The sequence below is a fragment of the Castor canadensis genome, chromosome 12, assembly GCF_047511655.1.
Source record: "Castor canadensis chromosome 12, mCasCan1.hap1v2, whole genome shotgun sequence".
Taxonomy (NCBI): domain Eukaryota; kingdom Metazoa; phylum Chordata; class Mammalia; order Rodentia; family Castoridae; genus Castor; species Castor canadensis.
The window spans coordinates 124612237-124628197 of NC_133397.1; the positions used below are offsets into that span (position 1 = coordinate 124612237).

The 15961-nt window shown below is 35.6% G+C and overlaps 1 protein-coding gene across 1 annotated transcript in view; it reads right to left on the reverse strand.

The window, feature by feature from the left end:
• Snx7 (sorting nexin 7) overlaps positions 1-15961 on the reverse strand; it is an 85443-nt gene that overhangs the window by 52345 nt on the left and 17137 nt on the right. The window contains exons 2-6 of the mRNA XM_020187148.2: positions 12261-12443; positions 7241-7351; positions 6769-6933; positions 4558-4756; positions 850-1049 (exon numbers count right to left, since the gene is read on the reverse strand). Of these exons, the coding sequence (XP_020042737.2) occupies positions 850-1049; positions 4558-4756; positions 6769-6933; positions 7241-7351; positions 12261-12431 (846 nt within the window). The 5' untranslated portion in view covers positions 12432-12443. The remainder of the gene's footprint in view (positions 1-849; positions 1050-4557; positions 4757-6768; positions 6934-7240; positions 7352-12260; positions 12444-15961) is intronic.

Genomic DNA, 15961 nt, shown 5'->3' on the forward strand with positions numbered 1-15961 from the left:
ACATGACAAATACAAGAGAGAACTGTCATGCTGAAAGGCTATGACACCTTTTCTTACAGAGAGAGGAAAAACTCCCTAGAAAGCAAGGGCGCACAACACCAGAGACCATGCAAGGTTCCGATTATAAAAGGCAGAAGGGGCTATTTCTGAATGCAGTGGGATACCACCATCACCCTAAAGCAGCACTGGAGACCAGAGGGCTCCTGCAAGGTACTGAGGCACAGAATAACTCTGGATAAAAACATCGGCTTTGCAGACGGTATTACTAAACCCCATATATCTGGAAATCTCAACTTGAACCGAGGAGAAAATATGTGAAACTTTGTACAACAGCAATAAAAGCTCTTTCGAATGGTGAAAGGAAAACATTTTAACTCGAAGGATTTTTTTTTTAGAAGCAACTAGAAGGCAGAACGAACATCAAAATCCTACTCAACTACTCTCTACATATTAATAAAAAAACGTATTACTAAATCTAATAAAATTAGAAGTGGGAAAGGAACGCTCATCAAAATGAATCTCCAAAGCACTAAAAAATTTCTAAAGTTTAAAAAAGGCTGGAGAAACTAGTCATATTTCCCAAATGAATCTTGAGTGGGGAATGCTTCAAGCCCATGTCAATCTTATAAATTGTTGGGGAGGCTACTGAGCACTTCTCTCTTATCGGTGTGTCCCTTCCCTCTGTTCAACCATTCACACGCATGGTAAACACCTATCTATTGAGCGTCTACTTGCAAAATGTGCTGCCACGACAGGAAAGAAGTGGTGGAAAATCAGAACAGAAATGGCCTGACCAGAGCCTGGAGTCAGGTAAGAGACTGTGGTGAAATTCTAATTGGTTGTTCTTACCATTAGCATTTCACTGTAAAGCACATACTCGTGTACAACAGGGAGCAGGGCCTCGGAGAGGCCAGACATCCGCTTCTCAGTGGCCTTACAGCACTTGTCAATGCAGCTGGCAAGACCTTTGAGAGTGTCAGCCAGATCTTCTTCTGATGCTGACCACAGAATATGGATTGGGCCGTACTCTTTCATTTCATCAAAGTATTCTAAAAAAAAAAAAGACTTAGTAAGTTCTTCAATTTACAAATGTTTTCAAAATCTCTGTATCACAAATAGTATGAAAAGACTTTCTTTCTCTCATTGTACACAAGTTCTTATACACGAATATAAGCAAATGGGTATCATACTTCATTACATTGACCAGTCACCCCAATTCGCCTGTCAGTCTTTGAATGAATACTGTACAAGTATAACCAACCGTAGCACCTTTTTCACTGTCAAACAGGTCCTAGATTAGAAAATAAGTTATATGATTACCATATCTATTGAGAACTTCTGCCTCCACACAACTACATCTTAGTGTTTCACAGGCAACAGGTCCTAAAGAAAACTGAGCTTCTAATATTGCTCCTCCTTAATGGTAATGTCTATGCAGAGATCTAACCAAAAAGCATGGAAGTCATACTAGAATCATACTTCCACAGAGCCAATCACTAATTCCAGTATTTCTAGATCTTAAAATATCTACCCACCTACCTCCACTGCCATCAGTATCTCTATCTTGAACCATGGCAAGACTCCTACTCTCCCTCTTTGCCATTTGTGTCACAATATATAAGCCTCAAAGTTCTTAGCGAAATGAGAAAGTTCTCTGTAAGAGTCCCTGCCTGCCCGTCCTGGTCCAACCCTCAGGATTTTGACTTCAGCCAAAACCACTGTTCATTCATGAATACTGTGTGATTTTTCTGAATGACACATCAGGATATGTCACTTTGCCTTGCCCTTTACCATTTCTATCGCCAATAAGCTACTTCTGATTCATTAGGTCTCACCTCAAAAAATCTCCCCAGATTCTGTTCCAAAGGATTCTAAGGTGCTTTTGACCTTTGGCTATTGCATTCTTATACTTCTGTGAAAGTATTATCCCATTCTAATTACCTGTATAAGTCACCTACTACTGGTTCATATGCTTCCTTAAAATAGGACTGAGTCTTTCTATGTTTCAATAAATATTTTCATATCAATGAAGAAATGAGTGAATAAGAAACCAAAGCTATTCAATGCACGACAGATTACACCTTAGAATATCTGGATTTCATATTTAAATGTCGATATTTATATTTGTACTTTCACACTATCAACTATCAATAATATATTGTTTTAATCATATATTGCTTCTATGGTAGAGAATTTGGGTGCAGAGAACATTTTTGTCTAATATTCATACAAGTGTAATAAAATTCTCTATATTTAACCATTTTTCTATACATTAGAACTGACTAAAATCTATCATACTGCTAAAAACTTCAAAAGAGTTTGTAAGGCCAACTAAAAAAGTTAAATTTAAAAACAAAAATACTACCTGTCACCTAATGAAAATGTTAGTTTTTCCTCACTCTCCTGAGACTAGGCCTCTTTTCTTATTAAGCTGCTATCATATTAAATTAATATTTATAGAAAGAAAATTTCTCATATTTCTTTTCTCAATTTGCAATGTGTACCATTAAATGGGTAAAATTACATAAATCACACCTATATGCAAACATTTTATGAGTTCTCCCATAATTTGTCTATTAAAGTATCTATTTCTCACTAGACTGTGAGCTTAAGGATGGATACCACCTTATCACTCCTTTATTCTACAGCACAGAGAAGCAATACATCTGGTTAACACAGTTCTGCTACATAGACTGGGAAACACAAAATTTAAAAAATGAGTACAAAAAAAATTAACAGAAATTTCTAATTAAGATCACCAAATTCTTCATGATCTGAATACGAATGAATGACCTTATATAGGTCTGAGTCTCAAAGCTACAACAGAAATCACTCTGTTATTCTGATTGTATCTTGACAAGGAGGCTTAAGGTTCTGAACCCAGAAGTCCCTTGAGTTTGGGTATCATTCACTCCCTAAACATGGGAGCTCGAATTTATAAAGTCTATCAAAATCTAGCTTTCTCTCTGAACATTTCACAAACACTGGAGTCCATCAAAGATTTTAGAAGTATCCTCTTGCCCCAGCAAACACAAATCCTATTATATCCTATAAATCTCTCAAGTGCCAATAGTTACTAGAGGCTTCTTTGAATTATCCAACCTAACCATGCCTCCAGAATCTACTTAACAAAATCAAAGTCAAAGAATTAGGTTAAAAGAATTAGGTTCTTGAGATTAAGAAAAATACCAAGTGCTGGGCTTGACCGCATAAACCTATAATCCCAGCCCTTGGGTGGTAGAGGCAAAGGGATCAGGAGTTTGAGGCCAGCCTGGGGTACACAGTGTGCTCCAGGCTAGCCTGGAGTACAGAACAAGACTTTGTATCAAAAATAAAAAGAGATGAGAGTGGCAGAGTGGCTCAAGTGATAGAGTGCCTGCCTAGCAAGCATGAAGCCTGGAGTGCAAATCCAAGTACTGCAAAAAAACTAATATAAAATAAAAAATAAATGGAGGGAGAAAAGGAAGGAAGGAAAACAGGAAGGAAGGGAGAGAGGAAAGGAAAAGAATAGAAAAAAATCATAAATGGCAAATACAAGAACAAACTAAGGAGGATTCAAACAAATTAATAAACTGCATTCAGCCACCACAATAAGCTCAAGTGTCCTGCATGAAAAAGAAGGGCTGCAAAGCATATTAAGCTGTAGTAATTTATTTTTTTCCTTATTTTTTTTAATAACCAATCAATCCTTGACAAAGCAAGTATTTCTGCCATTATTGTAAATCTCAGAGTCACTGATTTTTTTTTCAGACATTATAAAACTTTAACTGAGTGCCCATTGTGTATTAGGTGCTACCTAGATACTATGAACTAGAAATAAACTTTTTCCCTGATTATTCTAACAAACCTTACAATTTAATGACAGACACAGACAATTAACAAGCAACCTATCAATGTAGTGACCTCAGTTTGTCCATAACCAGTCCCTCTGATACCAAGTTATGCTAGAAAATGCTTGACCAATCAGTCACCTATTTTTCATATAAGCAAATGCAACTCGCAAATTAGGAAGAAACTCACCCTGGCACTAGGGAAGAATGATTATGGAATGATGTCTAATTTATAAAATTTAAAAAAGAAAGTTGGAAAAGGAATAATGATAGAAAATAGGAAAAAAGACATACTTTCCAATACATCAATATTTCTGCCACACTTGGAAAGGTCTAATACAGAGTACTCTTTTTCTTCCAACCCTATCACCACCAAAATAATTCCTAGAAGAAATGTAGAAAACTGTTCCTGGAACATCACTTCATTGATTTTATAATACAGCCCTGGTGAGTATTTGATACCAATTTCATACACCTACATTTCAAATCTCCAACTCAGGGCTTACTCTACCACTGTTATCTATAAATGAGAGCCAGAACAGCTAGTGATTGATAAAACCAAATGGGGACTGGCTATGACTGCCTTCAAAATCATTACAAAATTAGAAAATTTCAATATACAGACATGCTTTAAGAGTGGAATTCTAACAATGTCACCATCCTTTGTTAGCGAAGGTCCAAAAGACACTATACAACTTTGAAATTACACCACAGTAATTCCACATACCCCTTTCTTCTTTGTAAATTCTCTGAGATATTTTATCTATGAGATTAATTTTCTGGCTAAATACTTCAATGAAGTTATTCATCTCCATGAACTCCTCCGGTCGGTGTTTAACTCCTCTCATGGAGGAAGCAATGGCTCTAACTGTCTGCCCCATCCTGCTGAGCAGGCTAGGCCCTTGCTTCTTGTGAGAAGAGAGTTCCTGGAAACAAAAAATAAAACATTTCTGGTGAAGCAAGTAATGACACCACAAAGCTCAATAAAAAAGGATACCTAGTTCGATGAATAAAGTAAAGATAATAAAACTATTTCATGCATGTCTTATTTTGATTGTTACTTTGAAGTAGACAAGATCCACAATGATACAGTTTCTCCTTTAATTCTCAGTCCTCTGGATAATACTCTTTTTCAAAGTATTCACGTAAAACAGGTGTATAACCTTTTCTCTGAGCATAAATCTTTAAAAGAACAGAATGTAACACAGGGAACAGGGCTCAAGGAGATGGTAGCAAAGAGGATGATATAATACATCATTTATATTTTATAACAAGAACAAAATGGGAAAATGATTGAGAGAAGACTTCTCGGGGCCTACATTACTTTCTGCAAAGAAATGGAAAACTTCATTAATTCTTTAAGTATAAAAATCGCTAACATTTCTTGAGAGAGTAATATGTCTAGGCACTAAGCTCACATTTTAATGATACACATAACTCCCAGTAAATCTATGAGGTAGGTTCTATTACTGTCCTCATTTTACAGATGACAGTAAGAGGCACAGGAAGGTAAGTCACTTGCTCAATGTCTAAGAGAAGTTAGTGACTGAGCAAAGATGGCATTCCTGGTAATCTGGCTGCAGGGGTTTCACTGTGATGCATGAACTAGTTTTGCCTCCTTTCAAGTCAGTAGGGGAATCTGTAAACAGATACTACCAACCAACCAGAGGTGGTAAACTGTGACACCATCTCCACTGGCTGGTCATATATAGAGAAAGATTTTTAGGAAGATATGCAACTAGGTACTTCACTGTTAACCTAGGAAAGACAGCTACAGATTTGCAAAATAGAAGAGATGCTAGCAAAGGATACATTTTACATCAAGGTATCCCTTCAGAAATATGGCATATTAACAAGAACAATGAAAAAGTGGACAAGGGGTTCCAATGATGGTCATAGAATTTGTTGAAACACTGATTTGGGACAAATAAAAGGTACAGAGCAACACAGAAAAAATAAATCTATAAATATTAACACCCACTATTAGTCTATAGGTTAAAAATTGTATATTGTTTGCTCAAATATTGAGTAACATATTATCTTCCTCCAGCTTTTCCTTCCTGAAAGTCTTATAGAAAACTTTGTTATTGTAAATATACAACATACATATTGTAAGCATTTTGTTTGTTTGTTTGTTTACAGGTACACTGACGAGGCACCAGGCACCACATTCACCTGGGAGTGCCACAACCTCACTGTGAATAAACATTATCAAACACAGCACAAGTCACAACTGGTAACCGACTACTGCAACTGTGGATTGCAGGGACTGTTCCTAACAGCTTCTGAGGTTTTGGACTCAGGCCACAGAGTCATTTCACGTTTCACAGGAGCTTCCAGATATCGGGACTGTCTGTCAAGAGTGAGATGAACCACTTTTTAGCTTCTACCACTATGACAACAACTGAGAGGCAAAAAATACAACACTGTTCAGTAATTGTTTAATATCTACCCTTTTCCCATCTATTACCTTTCTTGCTGAGTTATAGTTTCATAGGAGGAAACGGAAGAAAAATATGTAAGTTTTCTGTATCAGAACATAGGTTAATAAGATTTCTGAAAGGAATATTATTTCTCTCTTCCACTTCTTTGACCCCTTCCATTTATCCATCCACTTAATAAAGACTTTTATTAAGTCTTGACTCATTATTCAAGATAATGTCAATAAAAATACTTATATATGGTCAGTATTGACAATATATGCAACCAACACCAAGAGTATGTGTGTGTGAGGAAGACACCGGAATTCTGTAATGTTACTATGTCAGTTCGACACAGGGCTAACTATACTTGAAGGATCTCTCTCCAGTGTTTATTAAACTCCATCTGGTTCAGGGACACCACTGCCTGAACTGTAAAGGCAAACAAGATGAAACATAGAATCTGCTGAACACATTCACACTAAAGGATCTTATGAGTATAAATCAAAATTATTTACCCAAGCTTGTGCAGTGAGAAAAACCTTGAAGTCTTCATTAAATGTTAAAGTTGGATGATCAGCGATCCTGTTCAAAAATTTATGCAACGCCTTCCTGCGCGTCTCAATGAAGTCCTCATTAAAGCGTTCCACCATTCCTTTCACTATAAACTTTTCTGGCAGTGGCTGAGACCAAGAGAAAAAAAAAAGCTATCTGAGTGTAACATGGCATGGAAGACTCGTTGAATATTTGATCATTTCTTATAAAAAAAAGTTTTAAAAATTCACAATGCTATAAACAAAATATACAAAGTCATCACATATTATAATCATTTTTAAAAATCTGTATTTAGACTGAAAAGTTTAGAAATAAATATTTCTAAGATAAAAGAATTACACTGAATTTAAAAGTCAGATATTAAGTTGTAGACAGCATTCCAAAAGACTCAAGAAAATAAATAGAGGTTATTGTATGGAAAATCTTAAAACTTACTGGAATAATCAGAGTAGGGTGTGCTTCTTCAAGTTTTCCCTTCAACCAAAGGAAATCTTGATAACGTCTCCTCACTTCAAATTCACTGGAGTCGAATTCCCCACGAGATGTCTGAAGAAAGCAGGAGAAAATAACAGCCCAAGAAATACAAGACAGAAGCCAGTTGCCCAATGTTATTTTAGATACTCTGAAATAAATGGGTCTCTAAGAAAAATTAAATCCTAATTATTCAGTGTTTGTCAGCCTGTATTTCTTTTTAGTTCTCTATTCATGTAGCAGATGAAAGAAAGCAAACTTGCCGGCATTTCCAGAAAGAAAAGCAAACACCATGCTTAAATTTAAAGTCCAAACTTAAAAATCTGCCTTACCACAACCATCTGCCTTCCACGAGATCTCAACTACCATTTTCTCTGGCATGACTTTCTCACTTAAGAAGAAAGTGTGCCCTGAATTTAGGTTTCAAATATTATTTTTTTCTCAAGATGATTAGAATTTGAGGAAAGTCCTATTTTTGCAATTTGGAAAATAACCTGAACATAACTGTGAAAAATGTTCTCTTGGAACTTGCTCAAATGAATTGCTTTGCTAAAATTTGCTTTTAGTATATAAAAATTGTAATGTTTTACAGAGTGATTTTACCACTGTTTTAAAAAATGTAATTAATGGATATTTGATGTGAAAAGAAAATCTCTGTCATTTCTCTAGGAGTTTTATTTTGTGTTATATGCATAAATTCCTAAGCAAATATATTAAAATATCTGTTCTCAGCCAACCAAAACTCTATGCCAACTCAGCTGATGGGAACATAGGTACAATCTCCCGCCCAAATGCCAGGACAACACCCAAATGTGGTTTCTCTAAGACATACTCACCTCTCACAAGAAAATAGTCATGCATACCAATACTTCACTTCCTGAATTTTTATGTATTAAAAATTGTATTACATTAAAATACTCCTGGAGGAGTAGAGATGGAATAGCATATTGCAAATATATTCTACTATCACCAAAAGCAGCCCTCATCCACACAGATGAACCAATTACAAAATTAAGCACTTCAAGTCATGAGATACAATCTCAATTGTCATGAAATAAAGTTCACAAAAGCTATACCTTCCAAGGTTCAGTCTTTTAAAATGAATATTTATAATGTCAAACAACGTATCTTGCCAAAACATTCGCTTTTCAGTAGGAAAAAATGGGAGTAAATTAGATGAAGATGTCTAAGAAACTAATACTTATGAAACACTATAAAACCTTAACCATTTTGCAAAATGTTAGTAGATATGGAAATGGTAAAAATAGAAAATATTAAATCTAGTGGAAACACAGTTTAGCAATATACATATATATACATTAACATATATACTGGCTGTTAAGCAAATACACACATCACACATACACATACATACATATACACACACACAAACGTGATTTAGAGTCACTCATTAATCACATACCAAGCATCCCCTTGCGCCAGGCACTTATGTACAGGTTCATTACCAATTTCCAAGAAAACAAACTGGTGTAACTAACAATACATGTATTCAATATGGGCAATTAAGATATGACTGAGCTGTGTATGTCTTTAAGAATTTCGAACGCTAGCAAACATGAAACAATCTGGTGTAAATTTCAACAAGAAGATAGCAAGTCAAGTCAAACAATTAGTTGAGTCTGTCCTTATCACTCTTCTCTAACATATTCCAATAACAACGAACACTGAGGACAAGGGCAATTGCTGCTTCTTCCTACCACAAGACTTTGTTCTGCTCCTGAAAGGCATACGACAAGGCAAACACTGCAATCAGCTGGGTTCGGATCATGATTAATTTCCCCACAACAGAGATCAGAATCACCATCCTATCTAAAGTAGCCAAATTTAGTCATTAAAATATAGAAAAAAAGCATCCAAACCATATGAATAAGAGTTTCATGAAAGATCTCCAATTTAGAAAGAACTCTACAAAGTTCTTTTTAGCTCTACAGAGTTCATTTGAACTACAAAGAAGGCTTCTAACCTAGAATGCAGTTTGCCATGGATGCAATATTGTAAACGCTGTATTTCTCAGGTGTGACCATCAAACCTCAGGAACTTGAAATTTAGTACCAATAGGCTCCTGTGACCCATCCCCAAAATGCATTCACTCAATAAACACTGATCTACGGCCAAATGTGAACAGTTAGGGCAAGTTCTGCATATTTAGGAACTGTTTTGGGGAGAAAATGAATCTTCATCATCAATTCAGCCAATCACAAGCATAATTTAACCCCTATCTGTACACTAGCAGGCCTTTATAGGTTTGTTTCTATGATGAGGACAGGGAAGAAAAGACCATAGTTAAATCTTTTAGATGTTACTTCTACAAGCAAAGCAATCTCTAGATCTCCAGAAGAGAAAGAAGTACTACATACTAACCTCGAGAAGAAAGTGTAACCTCCCATAAAGAGATCAAAGGCTAGGAACATGGTATTCTGGTTCTCACAACTATTTAGTCAGTCTTACATATTCCTAAGGAGGGGACTGTCAATGTGTGTAGATGAGTATGCATATGTGAGTTTATCTTATAATCTGCAATATCCATGAAATGTCAGGGAAGCCCTCCTTGTATGACCATTAGATGGGGTTCCCAATGTTCCTAATATCACATATTTTTCCTTCATAACACTTATAACTATAGTTTGATAAGTAGCAAATTAACATCATCACAAACTCACTCCTTCCCCCATATGTGAACTGAAAGAACCATGAAGGCAGAAGGATCCTTCCATCAATTCCTGACCACTGATGAAATCTTCATGCAAAAGTACAATATGTGGGACAAAACTGGCACTCAGTAAAACTTTATGGAATAAATTATTAAATGAATAATGAAGTCAAGTAAATAATAAAGAAGAGACTTTGATAATATACATATACTAAATGTGAATACTTCTATTGTAATTTATATTTCAATCTACACAGATCTGGTCAATATACTAGGATATAAGCAAAAGTAATGGGAAATAGAACAAAGAACCTAAGCTTATAATAGTTAAAAAGAAAGATAGATCACTAAATTTATACACAGATACACAAAAATATAGTAAGAAAAAAATGTATAATATGAAAGTAAATCCAGCTCAGCTAATTACTAGGTTATATACACTATATTAAGGCAATGAGTTTCAGTCTCATCATTAATAAAATGAGGGTAAACATATCTAAGTTCTGTAATTGTTACAAGATTAAATGAGTTAATACACAGAAAATGGTTTGAGCACTGTCTAATGCTGAGTGGTAATCAGTATTAGCTAATATTATTACTTCTACTGCTACAGAAGCAATCCATTTAAAGTATGATGTAAACATGGATAACTCATTGCAGGTCTACAATCACAGTGAAATCCATTTGGTGGTGTATGAAGAGTGCATCTCTAAGAGATGCAAATCATGGGAAAATAATTAAATTTCACAAATTCTCTGCTTAAAGGATAACAATCAGAAGTATTTAATTATAAGAGTAGTAACAGGAGAAACTTGGCTATATTCTTAGCAGTATACATATAATGATATTCAATTTTCATAAAGATGCTAAGAAGTTAGTACTATTACTTTATTTGTTCATTTACAAATGAAGAAACTAATAAAGACAGGTTAAATTGCCCAGGACACATAGCCAGGAAGGGGGCAAGTGAAGATTCAATTACATGTTGTACTGCCTCTTGATATAAACTGATACAAATTCTTTCACCTATTCATTCACCAAAAAATTAAATTGCTTACTCACTATGTCCTAAGAAATAGGATTGGAACTACTGATAATTTTAGTCATAGTCACCCTGGAGCTCTCAGACTCACTGGGAATACATACAAGTAAACACACAGTTATCTTCTCGCTCACAGGAAGATGGTGATTACTGAGCACTTAGTGTGTGTGAGGAGTTTTGCTAAGTGTTTTGCATTGATTACTACTTATCCTAAATCAATTCTTACAGCAACACTGCCAGACGAGGCTCCATTATGGTCTCTTGTTTCCTAGGTTAAATCCGAGGCTTAGAAGGACTAACTATATGTTTTTAATTGCTTTGCTATGCTGACTCATTGTTTTACATTCTCTAAGAGCTCAGTTAGAACACTGTGGGAGAAGAGAGGAAAGAGCTATTTCAACGGGGGACAGCAAACAAGTAAAGAAGACTTCACAGGCATCTGACATTTTGAGTAGTGTCTTGAAAAATAAACAGTAGCTCTCTCTAAGAGAAAGGCATATTCAAATTCATGAGAGAAAGAAGTGCTCTAAAATACCCATGGAGCAGAAGTTCTAGATGGGCAGGGTGAAGGGTAGAGAATCTCAGGAGGAAGGGATGAGTCTTAGATGGTCAGCTGGCACCAGACTGAGATGCTCTTCACAGGTCACCCAGAGGACTATAGGGAATGAGTAACCACAGAAAGATTTTAAGACATCATGTATCTACATTTTTAGGAGATATTATTAGTAGAAGTGTGGAGAGTGCATTATGCAAGCACAGTTTTTCTGTGAGGTAAACCATCCTTTTTGCAGAGGATGCAGACTTGGGTTCTAGATCTATTTCCACCCTTGCCTTACTGAACAAGTAACAGTATTTCATACACAAGCTAAAGTGGCTACTCGTTTCTATTTACAAAATAAATAGAATTCTATTTTGTAATCTTCAGAAAAAAAACATAAAAACAAAATATTATGTCATGTTTTTATCATTTGGTATTTTCATTAGCAAACTGAGGCTTTTCTTTTCCAAAGGCATTTCATTATAAAAATCTAAATATTCATGTCCTAAGAAATATGATAAAATGCATGAGTATTTCCCAAGTCAATTCAGATTTCGAACTGCATACAAAACAAATAAGTGACAGGTAAGATGCAATATTATACCAAAAATGGTTGAAAAGTAAAAATCAATTTGCCTATGATCCTTGAATATAAGAGGTCTAAATAGCCAAAGCACTATCAAAAGGTTAAAGAGAGCAGCAATATTCAAGAAAATGCTCATTCAATGTTTACCTTAGTGGTAATCCTGTAGGTGATGAAAGTTTCAATCGTAGTAACATGGCTTTCAGGTTCATCAACTGTAATGAAGAGATCCCTTAAGTCTGGCTCATCTTCAAACTTGATTTGATTTATCATTGATAAAGGAGACGTTGGCATCACAGGGCTGAAGGAGTTCATGTCCATCAGTGAGGCATCCTACAGAACAAAACATTCAAAAAAACTACCACTAAAAGAAAAAAACACAGCTAAAACCTTCTATTTCTTGGATACTGCAAGGTTAATAAATTATACCAGGAACATAAAGAACTATGATATTTAAGTTTAAATATGCCATGTTAAGCATATATTTTAAATCTCTGCTTCCTTGTAAAATCCCACCCAAAAATGACAGGAAAGAAACAAACAAGCAACATAAATCCCAAGGACTTATATGGTTTGAATGTTAGTGTTCCCCTCAAAACTCATTTTGAAACTTAATGCTCAACGTAATGGTACTAGGAGGAAGGGTTTTTGGAAAGGATTAAGTCATGAGTTCTGAAGCCCTTATAAACAGTATTGGCGACCTTCTAAAAGAGCTGGAGAGAACTAACCAGCCATTGGGGTTTATGTTGCTGTTTTTTCCCTCTGCCTTACTCCATGTAAGGACACAGGAGCAAGGCACCATCTTGGAAATAGACAGCACCCCTTCCCATATACCCAACCTGTCAGTATCTTCATCTTGGACTTCCCAGCTTCTAGAACTGTGGCAAATGCTTATGATTTATAAATTATGGATTCTCAGGTATTTTGTACATTAGAATAAATCAACTAAGAAAATTAAAAAGACAGCAACTATAGGAAGTAAGATATATCTACTTTAACAGGAACTGGAAATCTGATCATCAAATGGAAACTGAAATAGTGCAAAATATGAAAGGCAGCCTAGAAGAGAATGTCTAACTAGAAGGATACCCCAGAGGCTCAGGAACTCAAAGCACCAGCTACCTGTGGACACAGAGGTGGTTGTAGAGATAACACCAGAGAACTGGTTTAGAATCCAATATATATATAAAAAAAGAAAACATGGACACAAATTCTGAAGCTCCTCTCACCAAGAGGTAGAATCTATTTCCCAATAATGGAATTTGAAATTGCTTTGTAATATATTTTGACCACTAGAACATGGTATAAATTACATTATTCTAGTTTCAAAGTCTCTATCTCAAGCTACCATGCAGATGCTGTCTTTCCCTAATTGGAATGCACCATTATGCTAAGAAAGCCATCCTAGCTAACGGTAGGAAGAACACATGAAGAATGAAATGGATGCTACAGCTATCACCTAGACACGCGAGTCATCAGATGATGACATGCATGAAGAATCCAAGAATAAACTTGATAGAGTCAGGATTTCAGCTCTGTCAACCTGCTTAGGATCTTTTCTCTATGAGCTTGTTAGTTACCTTCTATTTAAATAAATTTTAGTAACTTCAATATCAGAAGAAAGATTTCATATATCAGTAAGTAGAATGCAATCAGTAGAATATCCAACTAATAGTGGCTCAAACAAGAGAGAATACGTTTTCTTACCTAACAAAAAATTGGGAGGCCAGCAATTGCTGACATTTGGTTGTGATTCAATAATGTTATCTCTCTCTCTACATTAACATACTATAATTCTTTTTACACTTTATTTTAATGGTCAAGAGTTTACCCTAACTGTTCTGCATACCAGATCTATATGTATTAAAAGTGAGAAAGCTGGGAATGGCATAAAACAAAGCAATGTAACTAATGCACCATGTCCTTCTGCTATAATAGGAAAAGTCATTCAAAGAAACCTGCCAGCAAAATTCCCTTGAAATCCTATTGGCCAAAATAACCAGTCTAGACTAGGGAGTATTCCAGACTCTTTCAGATCAAAGAAAATTGGGAAAATGAATTGTCAATAAGTAATAAGGGTGCAATCACTTTAGGTAAACAAAGAGCAATGTCAGGCACACTTTGTAATCCATTCCTATAGTCAGAAAATTCTCACAGAATTTAAGACTTTGACATTTTTCGTTGATGAGAGAAATTAACTTTGCTATAACAGTGTCTGAGTCTGCTTATTATAGATTGAGTAACTTAAACATTTATTTTCTCATGGTTCTGTAGGATGGAAAGCCTGAGATCAGGGTGTCAGCACAGTCAGGTTCTTAGAGCTCGCTTCTTGGTTTTTAACAGCCAGTTTCTCCTTGTATCTTCACTTGGGGGAGATGCAATTTCATGAACTAATACCACACACTTCATGAGTATCTTTAGGGCTTGTTTTAAGTCTGGTATGTTAGTTCCCACATTGACTTTTTTCCCAGTGTCTGCCTGAATATTTTTACACATTTACTTTTCCAAATTAACTTTATTATCAAAGCACTGGTGTTTGTATTGGGTGTTTATGTTAAATCCATACATTTCATACAGGAGAGACAATATTTGTTTAAATTTCAGTTACTATACCCAAGTAAAAGGGATTATTTCACTTGCTTAAGTCTACTTCAACTGCTTTCAGGAGTTTTAAAATTTGCTTCATCTATGCGTCTTAAGTAGTTCTTAAATTTATTTCTGGATATTTTATCTTTACTGTGGTATTAAATATAACACTTTCTTTTCCATTATCTACATTATTGCTTGAAAATAAGCATTGTTGATTTTTGAATATTAAAAAAAAAATCTAATCAAACAAACAAAAGTTACAGCTTCAGGCTCCCTCACCTTCTTCATGTAATCAGCTGATTTTCCTACCCCAATTTTGCAGAATATTGGGTCTCTGAACTCGAGGGCAGTGGGAAAGAAGAGAGGCCCAGACAATACAGATGTCAAGCAAATGCCCTAAAACCAGAGGAAAGACATCCAGCTCCCCTTCTGTACTTAGTACCAAAATGTTGTCAGGAAAACAAAAAAACCCACCATATACCAAACCATTTGGGCTGCTTTCTCCATGGAACTCTGGGGTATTTACAAACCAATGTGGAAGTACTAGGACTTCCCGTACACACACATTCTACCACATCTTGATACCACATGGCTTATTCTAGCTTTCCTCTGTCCTCTATGTGTAACTCTCTCTCCAGCAGTAAGGAACTGGCTCTTATTCAACCTTAATATGTTTATGTATTCACTCACTCTCTCTGTACCAATTTCCCTACCCCACGAGGAGTTGCCCCCTCTGCTCTGACCACCTAGGCCAAGGCAACCTCATATTCAGTGCCACACTTTTGTCTTCCTCAGCTCCAATGTGACTGGCCACTTACCTGGCCACACTGGTCATCTGCTCACTTATCTTCAATTGTTTTGTTTAATTTAAATAAAGGAAATTCCCAAGCATGGTGGTGCATGCCTGTAATTCCAGCACTTGGAAGGCTGAGGCAGGGGGACCACCAGATAGAGGCCAATGCTGGCTACATAGTAAGCCTCAGCCACAAAAATAAATAGCTAGGTAAATAAAGGAGAGAAGAGTAAGGTAGAGCTACATGTTATTTTTTTAAGTAAACATTTCAAAAATTAGACAAAAGGATAAATGCAGTTTTTAAATTTAAATAATTCAACATTCATATGCAAAGAGAAAGCTAACAGCATCCACAGAAAATCTGAGTTATTTCTGTAGTAGAAGTAATGACTTGTTCTCAAAGTCTACACTTTTTCTTTTGGGTACATTTTCCTAAAAAGTAAGGATAAAGATGTTAGAACAAAAGGTT